The sequence below is a fragment of the Anguilla anguilla genome, chromosome 18 (genome assembly GCF_013347855.1).
Source record: "Anguilla anguilla isolate fAngAng1 chromosome 18, fAngAng1.pri, whole genome shotgun sequence".
NCBI classification, from domain to species: Eukaryota; Metazoa; Chordata; class Actinopteri; order Anguilliformes; family Anguillidae; genus Anguilla; species Anguilla anguilla.
This window is the reverse complement of record NC_049218.1, coordinates 18,421,417-18,448,507: the sequence shown is the minus strand read 5'-3', so window position 1 is coordinate 18,448,507 and position 27,091 is coordinate 18,421,417. Positions and strand designations below refer to the sequence as shown.

At 44.6% G+C, this 27,091-nt stretch overlaps 1 protein-coding gene across 1 annotated transcript; it reads left to right on the top strand.

Moving 5' to 3' along the window:
* Positions 1–91: 91 nt before the first annotated feature.
* Positions 92–19,185, top strand: gclc (glutamate-cysteine ligase, catalytic subunit). The gene is made up of 16 exons (XM_035400681.1): positions 92–695; positions 4,201–4,313; positions 5,617–5,799; positions 6,725–6,838; positions 8,148–8,206; positions 8,352–8,488; positions 9,261–9,335; positions 10,188–10,304; positions 11,274–11,412; positions 12,167–12,279; positions 13,607–13,699; positions 15,056–15,160; positions 15,399–15,480; positions 15,705–15,808; positions 16,734–16,854; positions 17,860–19,185. Exons 1-16 carry the CDS (start codon positions 546–548, stop codon positions 18,042–18,044), a joined length of 1,890 nt encoding a protein of 629 aa, XP_035256572.1. The 5' UTR covers positions 92–545; the 3' UTR covers positions 18,045–19,185.
* Positions 19,186–27,091: the final 7,906 nt, after the last annotated feature.

Here is a 27,091-nt window from a genome sequence, read left to right as displayed (position 1 = left end):
GGTTTGACATGGTGAGGGAGTGCTGAGTCATTGTATGACGTACGTCCGCCTGACTGGGTCACGTGTGTTTCTGTCGTCGCTGGGTGCCAGTAGGGAAGCAGCTTCCAATTTCACTCAAAAGCCGACCGTGGAGGTGTGTGTGAGTGTGCGTGCTGTGTTTCAGGAGCCTTCATTCACTGCTGAAACACGCAGAGAAACTCTGACCTCCGGGCGCGATAAATTACTGTTTTAATTCATTCACCTTTCATTGTTCCGCATGATACTGTCGCCTCGGCAGAGAAGATCAACCTTTAAGCTCGAGTTAGTTTTCGTTGGAGACATTTTTTTAATAAGTAATGTGAGAAGGCCTCGTTCATGTTAGCTGGCTAGCTAATACACCTAGCTAGCGGTTGGAATTCCATTTGGAAGTGGCTAACGGTAACAACAAAATAAACTTAGTTTCAGTTTAATTAGCTTACTAGCTTTCGATTTGTTCTGCACAAATAACGAGTTAAGTCGTTGGATTTATACCAGCAAGTGTGCTGTTACTGTAGATTTGTGTTAGTATGGGCTTGCTGTCACAAGGGTCTCCTTTGAACTGGGAAGAGACCAAAAAGTACGCGGATCATGTTAGAAAACATGGCATCATTCAGTTTCTCAACATCTACAACAAGGTGAAAGACCGACAGAAGGACGTGTTAAAATGGGGCGATGAGGTAAGATCCATAAACTGAAAGTGTTTTTTTTCTTGCTGCTTTGCTGTTCATTGTAGGCACTGTACGTGCACTATAGTTTACTGTGCGACATCCTTCGCTAACTTTGCTAATCTACTCATTTCATTCAATTTGGTTACATGAAGCTTTGTTTCAGTCAAACATTGTTGCTGGCGTGATGAAATTCAGATGGACTGTTGCGGCCATTCTAAGACATTGTGTGCAGGCCCTTTAAAGTTAATAGATCTCTGGATGTAATAGTGTTGCAGGTGCATGCATCGCCCGACAGGACGTTGCTTAGCTTCGTTTGTAGGGTATCGCTGCTTGTTGTCAACGTCGCGTTAGTAGCTAAGATATGCGCACTGTTTTAATCTGGAAATAAAATGGTTTCAAACTAAATGATTGTGTACATATTCCTTCATACTGTATCGCATTTCTAATGAATTCCAACATTTAATGTGTACGAAGATAAATGTCTAATGAGATTAAATTACGTGGAAATAACCTATGTTGTTTCTCAGAGTCCTTTATCAACCTATATTTCGCCTTTCCCAAAGGACTCAAATAATTTGAATCGTGCGGTTTTTTTTTTTTGGTTTTTTTTGTGGGGTTTTTTTTTTGGGGGGGGGGGGGGGGGTTGTAGTATTTGTCAAAAAATGTACCATTATTATATTTGTATATTGTTAATAAACAAACCCCGCAATGCTTAACTGAATTCCAAGTGTAATGTTATGAATGTAATGGTATGTGTTGGCATCAAAGTCAGTGTGATTTCTAGCAAATTCGGCCTTCAGGGAAACTGGTTTCCTGATGATGAAAAAAATCATTTCCTTCAAAGAAGACTTCCGTAAAGTATAGCATTTCTGAATTACTGACTTTGCTTTGAAAGTGCGATGCTGGATTGCATCATGGATTTACTCAGAGTAGTAGTTGCTCAGCAATCTACCTTGCTGGAGTATGCAGTTTAATGCAAACATATTGAGAAAGTGGCACAATTTTGTCGTTTGGCTCTCTACTCCAGCCCTTTGGTTTTGAAATAAAGTGCAGGTTGTCAGCTTTAATTTGAGGGTGTTAACATCCACATCAGGTAATCGGTGTAGGAATTACAACCCTTTTTATACATAGTCCCTCCATTTTATGACACATTAACATTATATTAAATGAAGTCCTCATATTTAGTACTTGGTTGTAAATCCTTTGTATTTGATGACCGTTTTAAGTCTGTGATCCATAGACTTCACCATACACTGGGTATTCTACTTGGTGATGCTCTCTGCCAGGCTTGTACTGCAGCCATCTTCAGTTCCTGTTTGTTTCTGAGGCACTTTACCTTTAGTCTTGTCTTCAGCAAGTGAAATGCATGTTCATTTTAATTTCAGGACAGGTGATTGACTTGGCCAGTCAAGAACATTTCACTCTTTGATGCTGAAAAACACGTCATCAATAAAGACAAGTGAGCCTGTTGCAACAGCATGCATGCCCAGGCCATAACACTACCTCTACCATGTTTCACCAATTAGGGGAGAGTGCTTTGGATCATGGGCAGTTCCTGTATTTCTCCACACTTTCCCTTTTCCATCACTTTGGTACAAGTTAATACTTGTCTCATCTGTCCGTAAGACTTTAGCAAACTCTAACCCATTCTGTTGTTGAGGCTTACCCATGGTGTGCATCTTGCAGTGAACCCTCTGATGTTGTACTGGTGTGATCTTCTCTTTATAGTAGTCTTTCACATCTGTGCCTAGATCCTGGGGATTGTTCTTTCTTGTTCTGTTCAACAGTTGAAAAAGGGGTTTTACTTCACCGTTGAAAGTATTCTTCCGTCTCCCACTACAGTGGTCTTCCGTGGTCGACCAGCTCATTTGCTATTGCTGAGCTGACCAGTGCGTTCTTATTCCTAACAATGTATCGAACAGTTGATTTTGACATACCCAATGTTTTGGCTATGTATCTGATTGATTTACTCTCATTTTTCACCCTCATGGTGGCCTGCTTTACTGGTATTGGCGCTTATTTATTCCTCATATTGAGAGACTGCCACAGCAGACTCCAAATGCAAATTCAAGTCCTAGAATCAACTGTAGACCTTTTGTTAGATTTTTTGTGCATGATCGAATTATGCAAAAACACATAGCTGGCCAAGAAACAGCTGAGCAGCCATTTTGTTTGATTAACTTTTGGTCTCCTAAAACGGGATTACAGTGTATGAAAAGGGCCATAATTCCTACCGGGATCACCAGAAATTGATGTTTAGCCTCACGTTAAAGCTGACAGTCTAACCCTTACCTCATATTTTTGTTTTATTCAAGTCCAATGTGCTGCAATACAGAGGCAAAACAACAAAGATTGTGTCCCAATACTTCTGTTCTGTATGTTGGCTAGACCCTTGTCAAGTGGAACGCTTGTTTAGGTGGATATCTCTGACGTGTTGTATTCCTAACTTATCTTGGTTCTGTTACAGGGATTTAAATTTCTCTGGCTTCTTCTGACCACACTATTTAGAAGAATATGTATTCCCATATCTGTTTTCTATGGAAAAACAAATATGGGAATAAACCGTTTTCAATTATAATGGTTTTAAAAAATGATGTAGGCTGTGTTCAAATGTTCACTTGTCTCATCAAAATCTGAAGGCAGTGTGGGATTTGCGCTGCTCTCTCCCTGGACTGTTACAGTATGAAAATATTGCACTGTTATAGCAGTCAGACGTATGATGCTCAGAGCTGAAATGGATAAGTAACTTGGTGACCAGTGGCAGTTGCATGGTGGCGTTATCCAAAGTCCACAGTGCCTTCTCCTGGTCACAGCGCATTGATCTCAACCCTTGTGGAATGCTGTTGTTTTAGATTAATCCCACGTGCAGACAGTGGATTACAGGGCAGCACAATCGGAGTTAAGAAAGGCCCGTCTGCTGGAGTGGAAGGGACTCGGCGGGCGCGTCCCCCTTTTTATCTCCAGAGCGAGGACGCGGGGTTTTCGGCCGGCGCCGTGGCCCGCGCCCCTGTGCGAGAGCGGCTCGCCGACGCCCGCGGTCTCCTCTCAGTCAGGGAAGCTCCAGCTGACGGTGCTCTTCATCCAGCGGCACACCTGCGTCAGGGTGCTGCCTCTGTGCGCGTTTGCGTTTGAGGTTTTGAGATGAATTACGGTCCGCAGATATGTGCGCCAGATATGCACAGATTCCTGAAATGGCAGTAGTTGATTTCCGCCCTGGAACAGGTTCAGGCAGGTTGTTTTGACCCCGTACTTATATTTCCAGTTTGGCAAAAGCAGAAAATTAGAGCCCAAATTGGCTTGAAACTTCATTTTATTACTTAAGAGAAATATCGTACAAGATACTCCAAAGCTGGCACCCAAGCTTTTTTTGATGGGTATCCTTATTTTATTGTTGATATTGCATGGTTTTATTGGACCTTTTTTGTGTAGGCGAGTGCAATGTTTTGACTAAGTCTAATTGAACTTAATTGATTGTTCAATTTAACTCTAGTGTTTGTTTTTCCCACTTTCCTAGGTGGAGTACATGCTGGTAGCAATGGACGAGAAGGATGAAAAGGCTCGCCTGGTGTTGAATGGAGCCGAGGTGCTGGAGACGCTTCAGGACAAAGGTGAAAAAACCAACCCAAAGTAAGTGGACTCTTAGCAGCACTGTCCATAACGGGGTGACCTCAAGAATTTAGTCTCTAGAAAGCAAACCCAACAAACATGTCTCCCGTACACAAGCCTGTAGTGAGAGTGTGTTCAACTTAACATTCTTCTTCATTGTAGTGATTTTCTTTGTAAAAATGTGACATTTGCATGCTAACGTTTAAAGTTTGATTGATTGGATTGGTTCTTTCTTTTGACGGGCCATGTTTGTATTGGTTGAACCTGAAGGAATATTTAAGTGCACATGCGCAGGCTGCCCCTGTGCACACTTACCTGGGTACTTACCGCAAGCTTAAGGTCACAACCTCTGGATTAGCGCTGTGTTGTTATGAATGTGTGAAACCCAGAGCAGGGTCCGTTTCCTTGGCGGGTTTTGTGGCTTAGAGAAAGGACTACTATGCAGAGCTGTCCTTCATTTCATATTATTGTGGATATACGTCCTTGGTACAGTGCAATTTGAAACGTCTTGTTGTGAGCTGGGTAACTCTGACACCCCTTCCCTCCTTCCATTATTATTTTATTTGTTCCATACGTTTTTAAAAAGTCATATTGAAAGCACTTAGGATTTTGCTTTAGAGCAGGTTTCTGACTTGCACTGTTTTTGTTTTTGGCCTAAAAATTTATGTCAGGGTGAAAATGAAAAATATCAAGAAATCGTTCTGCAACTAAAGGGATAGAGGTTTATTTGCTGCTTTTAAATGAGAGTTCTCATTTGAAGGCTATGTACTGGTTAAAGATACAGTCATTTCCTTATCAGTTATTCTAATAGCGCAGCAGCTGAATGTGTGATGAACATTGTGGTGTGGTGAGCAGTTTTGCTCTGTTATTAGCGAAGTGTACACTGTGAGGCGGTGTGCATTGTGCAAATGTGTTTGGACCAAATAGTGTGCTAGCAGGCTAGTAGCTGGGGCTGTTGGACATCTCCCCTGCCTCAGGGGTGGTGGGGAGGGGGGACAGCAGCGTGCGGTGGGGGAGGTGACGCTGTGGAATTCCTCATGAATGCCTCTCTGCTGCACATTCTGATGTGCTCCACACAGCACTTTCCCCCACTGAGATAAGGGCTCAGTGCAGATTAAAAACATGTTTAACTCGTTTGAGAGTTTAGCTAAGCCTGTCATGTGGCCAGTGTTGGACACTGTGCCCTTCCAACTCCCACCCCCCACCCAAAATCCCACCTAGGGACATTTAATGCGCCACTGGCCTGTGTAGCCATAGAGTGCGCAGCTCCCCAAATCGGCTGAAATAACGCTGCGTGTGTTTGGTGTGCACCCCCCCCACGCAGCCACCCCACGCTCTGGAGGCCAGAGTACGGCAGCTACATGATCGAGGGCACCCCCGGGCAGCCCTACGGGGGGACCATGTCCGAGTTCAACACGGTGGAGGACAACATGGACAAGAGGAGGAAGGAGGCTTCGTCCGTTCTCAAAGAGCGACAGACGCTCTGCACAATTACATCATTCCCCAGGTATGTGATGGCAGCAGGCCCCTCCCTCTGCCCGTAACCAGGTGTGCACGGTCTGGCGCACTGTCCTGTCACAGTGACACAGCACCTGCATTCTGTTTAACAGAGTTTCCCAGACACCTTTCCCTGGTGACATGTCTCTGGGTCCCCCTGCACAACACATAAGAGGACACCTGAGAGTCAGTGGCACGGATAAGACAGGCGATGCACACAAACACACCACTGAAGATGTGGCCTATTTGTGGAAGCTTGTTGAGTGTTTTTGGTGAAAAAGAAATAAGATGCACAGGTACTAGGTATGGAGAAATGCAGGGAATTTTTTTTATTTTGGTCCCTTTGTCAACAAGTCATTAAGGGTAGCTGGGCTTAAGAGACGTTCTCTTCCTGAATACCTTTAACCCTTGCAAATGGCTTCTTTTCCCTCTGTATGTCTTGATTGAATTAAACTCCTTTTGTTCACGATCTTTAAGCAGATTAAATATTTGTGTTGTGTTTAATAATTGTCCAGCTCCTTGTTTGATTTTCCAGTTATATTAGCAAGTCACACTGTCATCGTGTACATCGGTATTAGCGGCTAGTGGAAACCAGCCATCGCTATCGAGGCTAGCTCATAATAAGGAAATCCCAGCAGGTCCAAGAATGTGACTTTTGCTTCGAACCAAAGTTAAATAGAATCTCTTGTCTCCTTTGGATTGAGTGGATATTGGGTTCTATGGAGAGGGTAGTCCATGTCCCCCTCAGTCATTAGTAAAAGTTTAATGTACAGCTTCTTCACTGTGTTCTACCTCCGTCTGTCCCGCCAAAATACATTCCCTGGAGATGGAGGCGGCGATGCCGAGGCCTTCCGTCTCTGCAGTTCAGATCTGAGGAGAGCAGCTCGACGTCGGCGGCTGAATGTCATCTCAACCTGATATCCCTGTGTTTTCAGGCTGGGCTGCCCTGGTTTCACCATGCCGGAGTTCAAGCCCACTCCAGTCGAAAGAGGAGCCTCCAAGTCTCTCTTTTTCCCAGACGAGGCTATAAACCGGCACCCGAGGTTCAGGTGAGGCAGCGCGCGTGGGCTTAGCGTAGCGCAGCTCTTTTCACTCTTGGCTCTCACACACAGTATTCCTCTCAAAGAGGTCGATGAAGGACATTGTAAGAGAGTGAAGACATTTGTGCAGGCAGGCTTTTGTTGTTGCATGCCTTTGTACGGTAGTCATGTCAGGGGCTTTCCACTGAAAACGTTGCCTGTACATTTGGGGGATCGTGTTATTCAGTGGCCCGGTATCTGACTCACCAAACATATCCAACAATGGTGCCTTGCCTTCGACCGGGCAGTGAAGTGTTTGACCGGGCCTGGATCCGGATGAAAGCCGCACTCTGAGCATTAGCCTGTTGTTGATGGTGTTACGTAACTCGGCTGGGGCAGGGGAGGGATGTTGATGGGGGCTGAGAGCCAGACTAATGAATGGGGGATTAAGGGAGTCGACCCCCCCCCCCCTTCCCCCCCCACTGCCACTAGCGCCGCAGTGGGCTAAAACAACAAGGTGCCCGCTGTCCCATGGACACGAGAGGCATGACCCAGACTCTGACCGGCACAGGCTTAGCAGCTGGCCAGAACCGGAGGGGCTGTTCAGACATCGGCTTTGCCGAGCCACGTGCCTCGTCTTCTACGCAGTCCGGAAAGGTGTCCGCGGTTCACTGACTTTCCTCCAAAGTGTTTGTCCTCCTGTAGCTCGGATAAGAGGGGGTTCTCCGTAGAATTTGTTACGGTCAGTTTTAAAAGCCGCATTCTGCTCCACGAGCGCCGCTGCATTGTGCCTTCGCCATGCCTGCTGCAGAGACACATGGTATTACTTTTCTGATGTTTATTTGTTCAGTGTGGGAGGACTGTGTTCTCTTTACAATTTGTTGAGACATTTATAAACAGTGTAACATTGTGATGCCATGTAAACAGTATTCTCTGTAGTTTGCCTTTGGATTTCTGACTGAAAGCCAGCAGTGCGTGTTGTGGTTACACAAAACCAAGGAAACCAAAGGAAACCAGCCAAGCCAAAGGAAATCCCTGCTTTGATCTGTATGTAAATGAACATAACTTGATATAATGTCCTGAGGGAATTCTGGGATTTTTATGGGCGGTGTAAAGGCAGCATTTTAATGGTATCTGGCACTCCTGGAGGAAAAAAAAGAGAGCACCTTTAGAGCACTTTTGACAGAGAAGGATCTCCAATTAATCAGGATTTAAAGCTATCCTATGAGAGTGGGTTTTGTGTGCTGAAGTATTTATCTTGTACTTGAGCTCGAATGTTTTTCATTTGCGCCAAAAGCCTTTTCCAAGAAAAATATTATTTGCCTTTTTTACTTTCCAGCACTCTGACACGAAACATCCGTCATAGGAGGGGGGAGAAGGTGGTGATCAACGTGCCCAGTGAGTATCTCTCCTGAGGGGGGAGGTTTTTTGTGTTTGAACAAGTATTTTTTAAACACGCACACACACACACACACGGAAACACAAACTTTGTTGACTTTAATTGACCCTTTAATGTCCTGCTCCTTTCGTTGTCTTCGGATAGTTTTTAAGGACAAGAACACCCCGTCTCCGTTTGTGGAGAAATTCCCCGAAGACGACGGGGAGGCGGAAAGGGGGGCGCTCGCTGACCACATCTACATGGACGCCATGGGGTTTGGGATGGGTAACTGCTGCCTGCAGGTGCATACAGCCGCCTTACCGCTCATAGCATAGCGTAACACGGCTTAGCATAGCAGTAACCTAGCATAACGTAGCATAGCATGGCATAATATAACATACCATAATGTAAGGCATAGCATAGCATGAATTGTAATATAACATGTAATATGTTTAACTTAACATAACATCATGACGAGAACTAGCCATTCAGCCAAACACTGCTCGCCATTTTCCGACCGCTAGAGGGTACCTAGCGCTCATCGTTTACCTGCAGTACAAACTAAACAGTATTCAGCGCGTCCTCAAGCCTGGTCTTGAGTGCTCCCAGGGTATCTGCCTCCGCTACATGGCCTGGCAGGCTGTTCCGCACAGCGACTCCTGTGCTCCCTGCGTGTTCCGTGGGCCAGACCCGTGCTGCATGCTGCAGGACTCGCGCACCCACCGCATATATCGCTGTATCGAGACGCGCAGCACAGTTGGAAAGATTATTACACGCTCCTGAGGTCACATCCTGTGGGCACACCCAGATTTATCGCATCGTGACTTCCTCCGAGGGCAAACGAGTTCAACCCACTTCCTTCCACTGCCAATCCAGTCGAGCAAGAAACGAAAAAAATGTTTTTATTTTCTTCTAGCGTTGGTCTGTAAGCTGAGATCAGCATAAATTGCAAGGTTACTTAAGGTGAAGTGCAGACTGAACTAAAGGAAACCCACAGTTCTCTCTGTATTGTTTCTTCTCCAGGAAAACTTCCTTTTTGTAATTTAAAGCCAGTTTTTTTTTTTTTTTTTGTAGGTAACGTTCCAGGCTTGTAGCATTAATGAGGCAAGATACCTGTATGACCAGCTGGCTACAATATGCCCCATTGTGGTAAGTTAAAAACAAATGCAGCCGATTGCCTGTGGGAAAAACACACTGCATAGCATTACATAGCATAGCAATTCATATTGATGAGGACTGGGGCTCCCTGATAGGAGAAGCTGCCTTCAGTCTAAATATTTTGCTCTCCACTCCATCGTTGGCTGAAAAACCAGTGAGTAACTTATAACCGATGCTAGCTCCGCCCATTTTGAGGCTGTGACGCTTCATTCTTCCTTGATGTTGAAAGATAGTTGAGTCTGCTTCCTGTTCCCGCCATGAGTTCTGTCCACGTGCGCTAAAGGTGTGCATGAGTTCTGTCCACGTGTGCTAAAGGTGTGCATGAGTTCTGTCCACGTGCGCTAAAGGTGTGCACGAGTTCTGTCCACGTGCGCTAAAGGTGTGCACGAGTTCTGTCCACGTGCGCTAAAGGTGTGCACGAGTTCTGTCCACGTGCGCTAAAGGTGTGCACGAGTTCTGTCCACGTGCGCTAAAGGTGTGCACGAGTTCTGTCCACGTGCGCTAAAGGTGTGCACGAGTTCTGTCCACGTGCGCTAAAGGTGTGCACGAGTTCTGTCCACGTGCACTAAAGGTGCGCATGAGTTCTGTCCACGTGCGCTAAAGGTGCGCATGAGTTCTGTCCACGTGCGCTAAAGGTGTGCACGAGTTCTGTCCACGTGCGCTAAAGGTGTGCACGAGTTCTGTCCACATGCGCTAAAGGTGCGCATGAGTTCTGTCCACGTGCGCTAAAGGTGCGCATGAGTTCTGTCCACGTGCGCTAAAGGTGTGCACGAGTTCTGTCCACGTGCGCTAAAGGTGTGCACGAGTTCTGTCCACATGCGCTAAAGGTGTGCGTGCTTGCAGATGGCCCTGAGCGCCGCCTCGCCCTTCTACAGGGGCCACGTCTCCGACATCGACTGCCGCTGGGGGGTCATCTCCGCCTCGGTGGACGACCGGACGAAAGAGGAGAGAGGTGTGGAGGTGAGACTGTCCTGTTCTGCTGTTTTGATTGGCAGTGTGGTGCAGTGCGGCCTTGTGGTCGATTACGGGTCGATGTGCTTCATTCCAGTCACCAGCCATTTGTATGAGTGAACAATAATGGTATTTTTTTTATAAATAATAAATGCATTTATACCACATAATGTAGTGTAATAATGCTACTGTGTAATGCACTCTAATGCAGTGATTTAGCTGCCTCGTCTGTGAAGACAATTGGAGTTGGCTTCTGTGTTTGTTATAGTAATGAGTATTCCTACCATTTTATTTTTAATATTTTCTAAAAAAAAAAGTAAAAAAAACTAACATCATTATATGGGCAATTACATTTGCATTTTTATATTCTAGGGGTTTATTTAAGGCATTTGGCAGACACTCTTACACAGTTTACATACATGTCACATACAGTTCATCTACGCAGCTGGGTACTTACTGAATTCGTTCAGTGCCTTGCTCAGGGGTGCAATGGCAGTGCCCCACCCAGGAGTGAAACCCACAACCTCCGAGTTGCACGCCCAGTTCCCTAACCGTTATGCTGCACTGCCACCCCTGTCAAACCCCACATCACCCGGCTGCCGTACGCTGTGTGACTCCCCTGGGAGGGACAGAATGACTGTACATTGTGAGATGTGGTGTGTGCCAGCATTTTATTAGAGAGAGTTCTTGAATGAGCAAAGCTGAAGTCTTCACCCTCGTGGCAAAAAATAATCAACTAAACAAAGACAAAATGAACCAAAGCCTCACGACAGCTTCTCAGCTTTCAGCTTGGTGTCTTTCTCTCGCTCTCTCTGTCTGCATGTTCCGGTCTCAGACACCTACCGTGAAAAGAAGCGCACTTTTAGAGCTCGGGCTGATCGGCCAGCACAAGCCCACTCCCAGACCGAGCCCTGCCACACGAGACTTTCGCTCAGTTTCGTCCCGTGCTCAAGTCAGAACTTCTGTTCTTCTTTTCAGCCCCTGAAAAACAACAAGTTCAGAATCTTTAAATCCAGATACGACTCAATCGACAGCTACCTGTCCCCCTGCGGTGAGAAATACAATGATATAGAACTGACGATAGACGAGGAGATCAACCAGCAGCTTCTGGACGCAGGTAATGTGTTTGCTCGTGCGAGGCCTCGCCGCTGGCAGGGCACTGACTGCACTGTGACAGGGGCCCTTCATTCTAATGAGGCTACAATATGTTTACACTTCTGCCGGGTGGAAAGGGATGCATACCCACGTTTTATTAGACACTGGCTTGATGGTGCACACTTCAAGTCAACTGGACGTTTTCTTTCATTAACACTGCCTGCATTTTGGGATACACATTCAAAGGTCATGATACATTATGGCACATCATTCATTTTTGAAAGATATTTTGAAGTACCTAAGTGTAAAATACTTCTATTTGCTAAAAATAGCTTTAAAAAATGAGTAGTTATAAAAAATAAGTTAAAGTCATATATAACTTATCAAAATAAGTAGTGCTTTGTAAAATATTTAAGTGTTTAGATGTGTATCCCAGTGCAGACCGGTATTTCAAAATGCTGGTAAGGGTGCACACTTCAATTTAACCATGCAATTTATGAAACGATTATCAACATGGCAACATCTTGACCTTGAATGCCTTCAGTGAGGTAGACATCAAAATATTTGTAAACATGAAGCGCTTATTGTTTTTGAAAGCTAATTCAAGCAAATCGTAGGCGAGCGTGAGATGCAGTCGCTGCCCAAAAACAGCACTGAAGCGTGCTCATAAATGTGTAACATGGAATCCCTATGGAAGCGAACAACCCAACCCAAAATTATTATTATTATTATTTTTTTTTTTATCTTAAATTGTAAAATTGAGATTGATTTTGTAGGAATCGACAAACCGCTGGCACAGCACATAGCCCACCTCTTCATCCGTGACCCTCTAAGCCTCTTCGAGGAGAAAATCCACCTGGACGACGCAAACGAATCCGACCACTTTGAGGTGAGAGATCTCCTCGCCTGTCCTCTTAGTCTCATGCTATCGGCGGTGTGCTGTGCTCTTAGCCTCATGCTAACGGATGCGTGCTGTGCTCTTAGCCTCATGCTAACGGATGCGTGCTGTGCTCTTAGCCTCATGCTAATGGCCGCGTGCTATGCTCTTAGCCTCATGCTATTGCCCGCGTGCTGTGCTCTTAACCTCATGCTAATGGCCGCGTGCTATGCTCTTAGTCTCATGCTATCGGCGGTGTGCTGTGCTCTTAGCCTCATGCTAATAGCCGCGTGCTATGCTCTTAGTCTCGTGCTATCGGCGGTGTGCTGTGCTCTTAGCCTCATGCTATCGGCCGCGTGCTGTGCTCTTAGCCTCATGCTAATAGCCGCGTGCTATGCTCTTAGTCTCATGCTAGTGGGTGCATGCTGTACTCTTAGTCTCGTGCTAATCGATACTCTCACACTTTTAGAGCTCTGCAACAGAATCACATTCCGAGCGTGCATTTGAATTTTAGATCTGAATGTTGTCTAATTCCTTTGAAGTTGTGCAAAGCAATAATCACTTGGATACTCCTGCCACCCTGCAGCTAATTTCTAAAGTTAAAGCACTGAACTCTAATGTTGTGGCTAATGTGTTCTCAGAGATCCATTTTATGGCCATAGATTCTAACAAGCTTTTTCCCAAATAATATTGAGTTACAAATTTAATTTCATTGGTTCTTCACCAAACTTTTTAAGTAAAAGGGACACCTGCATTATTTGAAAGACAATGTTAAGGTCAAACGTTGATTTAATTCAGGCCAAATTCACATTCAGTGCTATATCTATCCCCAACCGGTTTCAGTTCTATAATAGGAAAACACAAAGGAAGTAGTTCAGCCCATTTCAGGGAAACTAAATAGCGGCTTGCGTCATCAGGATCTTAACCCTTTGAAGAGTAGGTTTTTTGAATGTTTTTGCAAGAAGTCAGTGTTCTAGAACTCAGTTGCTTTCAATTACCGCTATTATTACATCAGCATTAGAATGTTCAGTTAAGAACATTCTAGTGGTGATTGTTACAGCATCATTAGAATGTTCAATTAAGAACATTCTAATCGGATATTTGTGATCTTACACCTTAAAAGGTTAGACTCCTCAGCCCTTAACCTCATTGACTCCTAGCAGGGATTATGAACTTTGTCCAAGTGGCAGTGTAAAATGTGGTCTGACCTCCTCGTAGGTTACAGGCACACCCGTAAGAAGTCTCAGATAGTACAGCATGTCCACAGGCCGCTTATTACCTGAGCTTACTGTATAACTGAGAGCTCTTTTCAGCTTAGTGTTTATTGTCTGTGTTGCAGAACCTGCAGTCCACCAACTGGCAGACAATGCGATTCAAGCCGCCTCCCCCGAACTCGGACATCGGCTGGAGGGTGGAGTTTCGCCCGATGGAGGTAAGGCTGCTTCCGGTAGGGGATGGGGTGTCTTGTGACAGTGTAACAGATTCCTGTACTCCTGCCGCAGATTTCTAAACACAAGCCACACCAAATTCACATCAAACCAAAGTGTGCTCAAAGTGGCTCTCCAAGCTAATGGCCCGTGTCCTCAACTGTGCTAACAAATCACACATTGTGAACCGAATCCGTCATCGTTCGTATAACAGGACCGACGCAGCTTCCTGTTCCACACAGCTGAGCTTTCCCACACTAACCGCCCATCACCTCGTACTTGGTTTGCATATTGAGACTGTGTCATGAGGTTCCTGCAGGTTTACTGCAGCCATTCTCACAAGTGCTACTGACTGAAATATACCACTGCTGCCCTCTGCTGGAAGCTGAACCGTTTGGCAACGTGTATCCACTACTTGCACATAAGCGCACACACACACACATACACATAAATATTCACAAATACGCAGAATTTTCCCCTAGCAAAAGTTCACGGTTTAAACAACCTCCAAGCCCAGGCCATTGCATAGTAGGCATAACGGAAGTTTCTGGATATGACGTATTTACTCTTATATGGATTTGTGAGTATGAATCTGGCTCGCTCCAAGCTTCCAGCTGGCTAGCTTCGTGCTATGCACCTGAGGGAAAAGCAGTGCAGTCATTATTATGTAACATATGCAGAATGTTTTCCGTTCTGCGAGCTTGGGGATGGAGACCGGGTGTTCCTGTTTGGTTCTTACATAAGGGTATTCATTTTCACAACTTGCAGACCAAACATGGACCCACCCCCGTAGGTTGTGTATGACAGGTTTCACCACATTCTTTCTGACCCTTGTGACCAAGTGACCCTGGCAACGTAACTAGGCGACAGCCAATGACTGCACTGCACTCCACAGCGGCTCACTTTGCTGAACAGAGTACACATGCAAAAATGGCACCTGGAATTTGAATGTTGCCATGCCTCTCCAGGGTTTGCTGGATATTTACATTGTTTAGCCGGCACTTAACACTAGACATGTTTATGTCACCAGAGACCGTGGTATTAATTTCTGATTGGTGCATGATAAATGGAGTGGTTACTGATTTGTGGAGTCATGGGTGGAGTATTTCCTGAAGCAATTAGATTGGTGAAGCTTATTTGCAGGCTGATGAGCAATTAGTGGTCATGGACAGATACGAGAGTGATGGCTGTTCATTTGCCCTGTCTATGGACAAATACAGCTATTTGTAAGTTATTTGGAATTTTGCGGTTATTTGAAATTCTTGTGATTACAGTTAGAAGTTATTGTACCCTTTGCATACTTTTGCCAAAATTATTTTGAAATCATTTGAAATGTTTTGATTTATTTTCCCCCAACCCAGGTCCAGCTGACAGACTTTGAGAACTCTGCGTATGTGGTGTTTGTGGTTCTGCTCACCAGGGTAATCCTTTCCTACAAGCTGGACTTTCTTATCCCCCTGTCGAAGGTAGGAGAATCGTTCAGCTTCCACAAACTACTAGGGAATGTGGCTTTTCAGGCCAGTACAAAACTGTTCATTGTCATATTAGGGTAATTTGAATGGAAATAGAAAATGTGTGCTTTTGTTAACCTGTAGCTGAAATCCAAGACAAATGAGTTTCCTTCCCTGCAGAAGACTAGGAGGCCGGAGGCTTGAAGTGAGCAGGTGGGCGGGCCCGGTTTTAACCCCTTGTGTTCCTCGTCAGGTCGATGACAACATGAAAATGGCTCAGAAGCGGAACGCGGTTCTGGAGGGCATGTTTTACTTCCGGAAGGACATCTTCAAGGGTAAATATTTCTGCCAATTATCTTTACACTCGGAAGGCAGCGGACGGTTAATGTTCATCCGCGGTAGCTTACAGCATGAAGAAGCTTTGCGTCGAAAGGCTTCGGTCAGTCGCGGCGATAAAAAGGTTTGCTTTGGCGGTTTGTTTCTGCTGCGGGACCCGGTCTGGCGCCCGGTGGCGAGAGGAAGCCGCGTGAGGCCGCTGAACCTCCTCTCCTTCCCGCAGGCTGCAGTCCCGTTCTGGAGGGATCCCCCGCCACCCCAAACGGACTGGACAACGACACCGCGGAGTACGCCCTGATGAGCATCGACACCATCATCAACGGAAAGGTAGCGTAGCGTCCTGTAATACCACTACAGCGTTTCATACGCACTGACTACCGCCATCAGGCACTCTTCTCAGTAGTAGTACTGTTTGTGCAGTTAAGGTATGAGAAATGGTAGCTCTACGGTAGTAGTAAAAACAGTAGCAGCAGCAGCAGTATAGTATTTGTTACAGCATGCTAAAATATGATATTCAAATCCTCCTAGGGCCAAGTATTTGTTGAGCAGAGCAACAGTATCGTGCATCATAATGCATATAAGGAATGTGGGTGTGGCTTTGCAGAAATATTTACATTATGTGGCATCACCTGGTATTCACATTCATAGCAGCGTCAAAACCCCAGTCCTCCAGCACTGGCCCAGTCAGGCCACATGGTGGTGCTGTAGAGTTCCAAATATTAAAGTGTATTGAGGAATGAACTGTTAAGAGATTTTAGACTTGCTCCTGTGGCCAGTTACTATAACAGGGGAATGTGTGTGTGGCCTGTGGGTTGCTGCCGTCTTGAATTGGTCTCCATTTTCGATGCTTTCAAAAATTCCACCACAGAGTTTAATTTGAAAGCACTAGGTGTATCAGAGAATTAGGTACGCGTGACCCGCCTGTGAATGTCTACCAAATTATTAACAGAAAGCTTGTGGGGCCAAAAATATGGTCATCATAAGCCAATCAAAATGCATATACACAGTGATGTTGGGACTCATTTGCTACATTGGGGCTGTCATGCCAGGTCCCCATAATTGCTCGCTGCAATATTTGTTTCTTTATGAAAAAAAATGTATTCATTCTTTAATAAAAAAATTTTATTAATGCACTATTTTTTATTCTTCTATACTTTTTTCATTGGCACTGCTTCTTTTAACATTATTACATTTATTTCTGTTCAGTGTGTATTATTTACTGACTGTATATGCATTATCCGCCTTCTCTCAGGAGGGCGTGTTCCAAGGACTCATTCCAATCCTCAACTGCTACCTGGAAAACATGGAAGTGGATGTGGACACGCGGTGCACCATCCTCAACTACCTGAAGCTCATCAAAAAAAGGGCCTCAGGTATGTGTGTGGCTCCAGAGCCCTCTGCCAGGCTGCACTGCCTGCCATTCGGCTCCGAGTGGAGTGTGAGTTGGGCAGGCTTTGAGTCGGCTGCTAGCAGGGTGTGAGTAGACTGAGAGTACAATACAGGCTGACTGAGCGGGGTGCTAGTAGACTGAGAGTACACTACAGGCTGACTGAGCGGGGTGCTAGTAGACTGAGAGTACACTACAGGCTGACTGAGCGGGGTGCTAGTAGACTGAGAGTACACTACAGGCTGGCTGAGCGGGGTGCTAGTAGACTGAGAGTACACTACAGGCTGGCTGAGCGGGGTGCTAGTAGACTGAGAGTACACTACAGGCTGACTGAGCGGGGTGCTAGTAGATTGTGAGCAGACTATGGGCTGACTGTGGGCAGGCTGTCAGTAGGGTGTGAGCACGCAGTGAGTAGATTGTGAGAAGGCTATTAGTAGGTTGTGGGCAAGTTGTGAGCAGGCTGTGAGAAGGTTATTAGTAGGCACTGAGCAGGTTGTTGCCTGTGTGCCTCTGTGTGAGTAAGAGCAGGGTGTGGTGGCCACTGTGAGTCAGCAGATAGCCGTTTGGAAGTCAGTGCTGGAGTCTTATCTCGACCCTCTCAGTTCATAGTCCAGCCATTTCCATTCAGGCCACAGTGCGATAAGCAGTAATGAGGCTCTTAGTGATCCCTGTTCTAATCCCCTCAAAGATTCGCCACAAATTACGATGCAGCTTTCCAGATTGCAAATGCACACCTTCAGTTGATATTCACTAGGACTTTTTTGACGAGGAACTGGCACTTGAGGCGGCATTTCCAGGTGCTGTTAAAATTCTGATTCTCTTTATCAAACGATCACTTGCTGCGCTCATATTTCACACTTCAAATGTAGTCCTTCAGTTTTTCCTGTAAAGACTCGGAAAGCTGAGAGTCATGTTCAGTTGGATATAGCTGATGCTTTAGGAAAGCCCTGTGAAGTGCTTGAGCGTCGGTCCTGTCTGTCCCCCTGTGCAGGTCAGCTGATGACCATGGCCCGATGGATGAGGGAGTACGTGGCCCAGCACCCCGAGTACAAGCAGGACAGCGTGATCACCGACAAGATCAACTACGACCTGCTGGTGCGCTGCGACCGCATCGCCAAGGGAGAGCTGCGCTGCCCCGAGCTGTTCGGAGACCCCGTCAACCGCCGCAACAAATGAGGCCCCGCCCACCCCCCCCAAATACCGGGGTTCTCCGCTCACAGTCAAAGTGTTTATTCACCTCCCTGCCCTCCCCATCCAAGCCCTCTCAGCATGAAGACCAAATATTTGGCTGGACAGAAGAAACCGTGGTCCAAATCTACTGTTGACTCTTGACCATAATGATTTTTTTTTGTTTTAATGCACACACTGCATGCATTCGCAGTGTTCAGCCAGGATGTGTCCAATTTGTATATATCAGATTTTTACAATTCACAAATTATTTTAGTAGCTGGAGAAAAGAATTCAATCAAACATGTATGTATATATTTTCTCTGACGTTTGTGTTAGCTGCGTTCTTTGTGTGAGGTTATTTAAGTATAACAAACACTAAGCTGTACATTAGACTGGATTTATCTTACAGGTGACCTGTTCCATTGATCAGAAAACATTAACAATGGTGTGTTCATACTTGCTGTCCTCTTTGTATTTGAAATTCTATTTTTCCTTTAAGCATAAATATTTTGGCTTTGCTGAATTGTACTGCAGTGTCTTTAGAAAGCACTTCCTTTAAAAAGATTGCGATTTGTTCTTGTGTTGTACTGGAAAGCTTAAAACAACAAGTAGTAGCTTATTGAAATGCCAATGAGGGTGATTGTTTGGCAATTTAGGCAAAAAAGTGATTCTGAATAAATCTGAATTATACTTTGTTTTTGGTTTCTTTTTATATAATCTGATTTAGTAATAATAATGCATCTTATTTATCTAGGACATTATCCACCCAATTGTCTATCAATACAGCAGAAATACCAGAGGGGGATGCGTTTTCATCAGTGGTAAAACCATAGTAACAGATGCTATTTAATGTGTTGTATGAGGATATTCACTGCGATCATTAGAGGAATCCATAAAAAATGCTGAAAAGATGACAGTAAATAACCTTGTTTGGCATTTTGCTTTTGTAGAACAGTGACTTTGGAAGAATTCCTCCAACTCTCTGAGTTCTGCAAATTTGTGAATAGAATTTCTTACCTTTTTTTTGATAATGTAATTTTTTGACCTTTTAATATGACTTAGATTTCTGCCATTTATCATACATGAAGGTTTTATTTTAGCTATTATTAAATACAGTAATGCTGAGAATAAAGACTCCAGACTCAAACCATGCACTATTCTTTGTCATGCATAGTTTTGGTTATGTTTGTCTCTACTTCTATTAATAATTTCCTTTCTTACTATAAGTTGCTGTATACATAAATATGATGTTCTATATAAATAGTAGAAAACCATTTCACTTATTCTGTTTCACAATGGATACTTTAAAAAAACCCTGAAGAATAACACAAATACTAAAGGATTCAGTAACATTACTGGCATTTATCAGAGAGCAGCTCTTATCCAGAGAGGCTGTTTACTGCAGATAATATTCCACTGACTTGCAATGCAACAGCTGAACGTGAAGGAGCCTTTAGAATCTTTCAAACCATTGACCCTGCTAATTGTTCTGTTGGACTGTATGTTGAAACCTAAGGGAGTTTTTGGTGGGTGCTACGTTTTTTCATTTGAAAGTTTCAAAGACTAAGCTGCAAAATTTTATGAAGCAATTTTCCATAGTATACCTCTAAAGCTGAACTAGGCCTTAAGTGCCAATGGTATTTCCATTTCCACTAAATAATCTGGCTATTGTAAAGTATGCAAATGAGATATTCTATTTATTCAGATGTTCCTCCTTGTTCTCAAGGCCTGTTCACGTTCCTTTTTTTATCTGTTCTCAGGTCACAGAAAATGGCTTACCTTTGAGATAAATACAACTTGCATAATTAATCAAATAATTTGAACAAATAAATTCATAAATTCATGTAAATAAATTCATTGCTATTGAATAATTTCAGTAAGTACACCATATATCATAGCCTATGTATAATGTATACAGGTCAAACTTAAAAAGGGCCCTCAAAAAATATTAGACCGAAGGATTTTCTTGGTGGGAGGATCCCAATGTGAGATCTTTCCATGGGGTCCAGAATCCCTGGTGGTGCCCCTGCACAACACACTTTTGACATTTATTGAGATTCCGAGTATCTCTGTGTTCAACAGAAGATGACAGCCATCAGTCAGTTGTTAAAAAAATATATAAAGATATACTTTTTATTGAACCCCATGGGGTAATTTGTGCTCTGCATTTGACCCATCCTAGTTACTTAGGAGCAGTGGGCAGCTGCCTCTCTGTGCTGTGCCCGGGGACCAACTCCAGCTCTGAGGCCAGTGCCTTGGTCAAGGGCAACTGCAGGAGTGCATCTAACATGCGGGGAGAACATGCAAACTACATGCAGAGAGGATCTGGTCGGACCCAGATTCGAACCCAGAACCTCCTTCTTGCGAGGCAACAGGGCTAACCACTATGCCACCTTGCTTGCCCTAGTTATTTTTTATAGCAGTGTTCGTAGTCTCAGATCATCAGTGGATATGGTGGACTTCAGCCTTGGTACAGTGGGCCGCTCTGCATGGTTTCACCCAGCTGTGTTGACCATGTGACCCTCTGTAGACTGGGAATAGGAGCAGGCAGCCATCTGTGTGTTAAAGACCAGTGGGGATGCCTGGTTGCCAGGCTGCTGGGATTGGAACTGGCATGCTATGGTAATGCTGGACTGCTTTTGTGGGGAGAGGGAGATGGGAGCAGTCCCCAAACCACAGAGACAGATATGGTCTTTTAATTGGGCAGCTCTTATCTTTCCGTTCCGTGATTGTACATTTGCTGGGAAATGGGAAAAGCCCACAGACGCATGGCCAGGATGGTCTGGTTGGATGTTGTGTGTTTAGGATGAACCCTGGTGGACAGGCAGGCATTGTCTTTGGACTGTAAGAGGGTTTTTTTTTTTCCACTGGGGGGGGGGGGGGAGGAGAGAGAGAGGCAGCTAAATTTCTGAGCTCCGCTGAACAGGGTTCACTATTTATATCATGCCACGAGGGAAAAGCAGCAGGACTACTACCTGCTGCCAGCGCAATGTTGAACGGTAGGGGGCAGCAACGCCTTGCCTTGGCCACAACGAGCTATTCTTCGCAACAATTTCAACGCAATGTAACTGAATTATTTAATTTATTGTTGTTTAATCTAATGAAACGTGAACACTACTTAATAACGTGCAATGTATACAACAGCCAGTTTTAGCAAACAGCAAATTCTCATCTCAACAGGCTTCTGTCAACCTCAGTCTTGCTCCTGAAATCCTTAAGAGTGAAAATAAAAAGAGAGTAGATTCTATGTTTATCCCTTATCGATTCATATAATAAGAGTTGAACTGACACTGAAAATGTTCACGCATATGGATACTTCCATTCGTTTGGAATGGTAGCAACGCTCGCGTAAGTGATACGGGCAGCACGTGCAGTTATTTGGCAAATGTGATCTTGACTTTTTCTTCTGCCTTCTCCATCCAGCAAATTCTGCTATGTAGCCATCTCAAACAGGATAAAGGAAGCTATTGCGTGTACTGTCACCGACACGTTGTTCTGTCTGTGGGTGTTTGGGCCAAGTACGTGATGGGACGCGGCGCGGCGCGTGTTCTTTTACTTGTTTATGCCTTCACTGCTGCATTAGATGCGTAACTTTCTCTGGAACCTAGCCGGAAACAATTTAAGCAAAACAAAATGTGAAATCCCCGTTTGCTCATTTCATTACGGATATACAGCCTAATAGAAACATATAGTCAGCTAGCATGTTGTCATTTATAGTATAGCCAGCTAGCTGTTTATTGTAAATTCTGAGCTCTGAATGACGCTTTGCGTAATACCTACTGTTGGCAATGAACATGGAGCTGTGCCTCATATGATCACTGTTTACTTTGACCCACCAGAATATGGGAAAATTATATGTATTATGTCTAACCGTGCAATCATCTGACATATAAAACAGGACGTATTAGATTTAGCGTTATTATATAAATATTTTGGTGGGCTGCAGCTGCTCGCACAATGTTCGCAGTTAGTTTTCCCAGCGGTCATTTAGTGATATGATATCCCGTAACTAACTTTGTACTGGTATGTTTTAACTTATTTTATCAAAATACCGCTGTTTTTGGAATTTGAGTATGCCATTGTTTTACATTGTTTTGACACATTTTCATGTGGGTTCTTAAAAGTCTTGCACAAAACTTCTGAAAGGGTTTCAGTGTGGGAAACTCCCACTGGACCTGATTGCAGGGGTACACACACACACACACGTGGCTGTTAACGACTCTACACTACACTGGCTGTTGTCAATGGCTACAGTCGCAGATTGTCAATGGTGGATTAGACAGGCACTTCTAATTTTGCTGATAATCCAGATTAGGGTTTGGTATGTGTTGCTGGGAGTTTTTCAAGGGGGTGGAGCTTAGCGTTTAGAACATCAGCAGTCAATGGACCAGCACTGAATCTGTTCACTTGAGCCAAGGCTCTCTGGTGTTTGTGTGGCAGGACTGTGCAGTACACTCAGGAACAAATGTTACAACTTTGCATCCCAAAAGTGAGGTGTTTTTTTATATAGTGAAAGTGTTTTCCTGGGAAATATTATTTAAATATAAAAATGCTGCTTCCTGTCGTGGTAAAGGCTTTCTGCCTTTACAGCACAATGTTGCTCCTGAAGTTGGAAGTGCAATGAAATGGGGTTGAGACATCATATACAAAATTATGTTTGGAAATATAGACGTAGTTATAAAATAATGCCAATTTCTGAGACATGCATCATTCTTTTTGGGCATAAATTCATTTAGATACATGCATACTCAAATTTTGAGTACAATTTTTATTTTTTATTTTTTGGGGGAGGGGGGGCAGGGTGAGCCACAGTCACCTAAATACTATCCTGACCCACACTTTTATTTTGGCTGAAGTGCCACACCTAACTGAATGAATGTTTTTGACAAATCATTTGTTCATTGTACAAAGTACGGGGGAGCCCAGTTCACGATCACATCCTCTCCCCCAAACCCCACCCCTGTCAAAGTTTTCTTCCCCTATTCAAGATTGCAACCCCACCCCCCCATGTCAAAATTGTTTTTCTTTTTTTTTGCCTGGGGCAATTTGCTACCTCTGCGTCAGACATTGAAACGGCATAATACAGAGCTCCTCGGTCATTATCCCTTAATTAATTACAGCTGGGTGAATCAAGCAGTCATTTTAAACTCTAGACTTTTAAAGCTTATGGTCAGTGTCAATGGTAACTGGCATTGGCCTAACTTCTTGTTTTCTGAAATGATACATGTACACTGTAGGTTATGTCTGCGCTTACTGTCTGACTCTACCCTTACAGCCCTGAAATCTCCCTGTAACAATGATGACCAATGGATCTATCAACATCACTTGCTAAAAGCAGACTGAGCAATACATGTTTAAACTTCATTTCTACAAGTTATTCTTCAAATTCTAATCTCTTTTACATTTTGATTTCCTGTTAAAAACTCATTCAGAAAGAGGCATAATAGACATAAAATTGTTTTAAGATGTTTTTGCTATTTAATGAATCCTGTTTACTGTGTGGATTCATGAGCCAAATTATGGTGGTCTTGTCCTTGAGTGTAAATGATCAGAAAAGGCAGGTCCATAATTTTGGTGTAAATGCTTAGCATGCTGTCATTCATTGTAGCACATCACTCTGTTAAAGTCATTTGGTTGCAATCAGTGAAATGTAAATAAACACATCACAATCTCAACCAGTTTGTTTTTCATAATATAATGTGTCACACACCGTAGACTTTGCACTTAGTTTAGTGCCTTGTTCTTTTGCAAACTTATGAAATGAATCTTATTCATGGCACCCACAAAAAAATGATGCCCTAATTTACTGTAGAATGCGTAATATTTTTTGGATTTCTGTGTAAATTCATTTTGTTGTGCCTTTTTTAATGTCATTTAAGAGGTATAGTTTCATGCATGCAGAAACTGTTACCTAAATAGTAGTTATTTTTATGTGAAATTTGAACTGCAGCACTGGCATAATGTGGCATCAATTGATTGGTGACAATCATTCAAATGTTTTTCCATTCTGTTACAGGTAAAAAAGCAGTGCTGTTGTGCTTCAACTTAAATTTGACTAGGAGCCTGCTTGCCCCAGGCCTAGGCAAAAATGTACAAAATGATGAAACTCATACTCTGAGTTCAGCAGTTTTAGTGTAAAAATAACTCTGGTTGGGATCAACCATGGTATACTATAAACCAGGAGTTTTCAAACTCGGTCCTGGGGGACCCCTGTGTATGCTGGTTTTCATTGCAACAAGAAAGCACAACCCCTGAACTGTAACATACTGTTAGTTATTTTAATTAGACACTTAATATCCTAAAATTTCTATTGAAGGAATAGAAAATATACTCTCTTATGTCAGGTTATGATTGAAATTGCCATGCCCACCATGAAGAATAAAGTCCCATGCTCATGTCCCAGGTTTCATCAGTAAAATCAGCTTATGCTTGCATAGTCTGGGCAGCAAATGATGCCTTTAGAAAGAGGTTACATTGTTTGTTGTTTAAGTAATAGACTGACAGGTAAAACAAGTGAGATCCAAACTGATATATGTCTTCGCCAGGTTGCTGAAATGAAATCAGTGTAGCAAAAGTGTAGGCAGTTCATATACTTTCAGTTAAAGCATTCTGAAAGAACCTAAACAGCAGGGGTTCAGTAAGAGATTGGCTGTAACAAAATGCGACTCTAATGGTGACGGCAGCAAAACAATGTGTGTTAGTGTGGAAGAAAATGTGTTATTCTAATGCGTTTTTAACACCTGTCCTGCAGTAGGTGATCTTTGCTTTATTAAACACAGGAAGTGCATGCAGTTCAGAATGCCCCCAATGCTCAGAGAACTGTATTCCTCCACTCAAATGGATTGTGAATGAGTGAGCTCTGCGAGTGGTTCCACCTGAAGCTTTGAGCTGGCTGGCAGGTTAACCCTTTACCCCGAGTCCTGACCTCTCAGCTCAGCTGGCAGGCTGTTCACCCGTTGCCGTGACTGTCGCCGACCTGCCTACCTACGTGTGGAGAAACGCCCCTCGCACACCTACCGTACCACCCCGACTGCGGCCCACACGCTCTGCCCACGGGCCTCCTAAACTGCTGGTGCATGTTGGGACACGAGTGTTCCGGCTGTCATGCCGCTCTGCTTAGGGTCTTCTTTCAAGTGCTGTTATAGTCAGCAGAATGAGTCGGGTGGTTTTGGTCTTAAATACCGGCAGTGCATTTAAAGGAACTCGCTGCGACTGTGCTCATTTACATAACCCGTCTTAGTAAATACTGCGCTAAATTGAAAACACGCAGCGACAGACGTTTGCGGCCCTAACGGTAATTTGGTGCATGCTTAGTAAATATGGCCCTAAGACCAGAGACTCATGTCCCCTATAGGGGACAAAAATGAATTGGCAGATCTCAGGAGGATATAATCACAGACTGGTAGGGAAAGGTGCAGGCGTGTGCAAACGCTGCACTTAGCAGGGTTGCCAGGGTTACCAGGGAACATGGATGAAAGAAGGAAGGCTGATAACTATGTGCTCAGTCCCTGGTGTTTTGCTTCTCCGGCTGCTCAGTAAATGTGTGTGTGCGACTGTGACTGCTCTGCCCTCTACCCTGGCCCTGTAAGGAACCCCAGTGAAAGTTTGCCTGTTTCTCTGACTATCTCAGGACTCAGATGACTCAGTTGTGCTTCGTATTGGTTCTGATTGACATGCAGACATACATACAGGACTGTGCTCAGGAGCTGATCGAGCCTCTGCAGCGTTAGTGTGTGTCCCTGCACCTCACCCCCTTTTCAGCCTCGCTTATTCATGTTGTTGCGGGACTGCAAACAGGTTTCCAGAACACTCTGTGGAAGAAGTTACCCCGATAACTGAACGCTGAATGAGGTCAAGTCCTGATCCCAAGAGGTATGATACTGGGAGGAGGCAGACATTATCTGGATAGCTTCACCTGTAAAGGGACAAAGGAATACCTGCTACTACTGGTGCAATCATTACATTACATTACATTACAGTCATTTAGCAGACGCTCTTATCCAGAGCGACTTACACAACTTTTACATAGCATTTTACATTGTATCCATTTGTACAGCTGGATATATACTGAAGCAATTTCGGTTAAGTACCTTGCTCAAGGGTACAACGGCAGTGTCCTACCCGGGAATCGAACCTGCGACCTTTCAGTTACAAGCCCAGTTCCTTACCCACTGTGCTACACGCCGTCCAATCAGCTATTGCTTTTCTGGAGATAGCAACCCCCCCCAAAAAAGGAAGAAAATAATCATCTTTCCTCTGCTGAAGGGGCCCTTGGATGTGGTTGTGTGTAGACCACCAGTCCTGATCTCCAGGAGATCGAGGCCCATTGCAGGTCTCTGTATGTTCACCCCTGGGCACCCTGTGGTATGGGAGATCGAGGCCCATTGCAGGTCTCTGTATGTTCACCCCTGGCCACCCTGGAGTGAGTGGGAGATTGAGGCCCATTGCAGGTCTCTGTATGTTCACCCCTGGCCACCCTGGGCTGAATGGGAGATTGAGGCCCATTGCAGGTCTCTGTATGTTCACCTCTGGCCACCCTGGAGTGAGTGGGAGATTGAGGCCCATTGCAGGTCTCTGTATGTTCACCCCTGGCCACCCTGGGCTGAATGGGAGATCGAGGCCCATTGCAGGTCTCTGTATGTTCACCCCTGGCCACCCTGCGGTATGGGAGATTGAGGCCCATTGCAGGTCTCTGTATGTTCACCCCTGGCCACCCTGCGGTATGGGAGATTGAGGCCCATTGCAGGTCTCTGTATGTTCACCCCTGGCCACCCTGTGGTGATCGCGGCACAGTTGCGGTACGGCAGCCACTGTTGTGACCAAGTGCAGGCGCTGCAGAACAGAGCCTCGCTCAGACCGGGCCGAACAGAAGAAAGACTGCATTCTTCAGCGCTTGGCCTGTTCCCTGCCCCCTAATTATGTCAGCGGGGTGTAGTAAGCTCTGCTCCACCCTTATCGTGAAGCTGTCTATTATGACGGCCCCATAAGCCTTCTCCTCGGCTCCACGTTTCGCCTCGCATTTAAGTAAAGTGACTGTTTATGGAGGAAAGGTC

Bases quoted from the DNA above. Each gene is read 5' to 3' on its own strand.
- gclc (XM_035400681.1), top strand. From the start codon at position 546: ATGGGCTTGCTGTCACAAGGGTCTCCTTTGAACTGGGAAGAGACCAAA. The intron at 4,314-5,616 runs GTAAGTGGACTC...CCCCCCACGCAG, and splicing joins GGTGAAAAAACCAACCCAAA to CCACCCCACGCTCTGGAGGC. The intron at 9,336-10,187 runs GTAAGTTAAAAA...GCGTGCTTGCAG, and splicing joins CTACAATATGCCCCATTGTG to ATGGCCCTGAGCGCCGCCTC.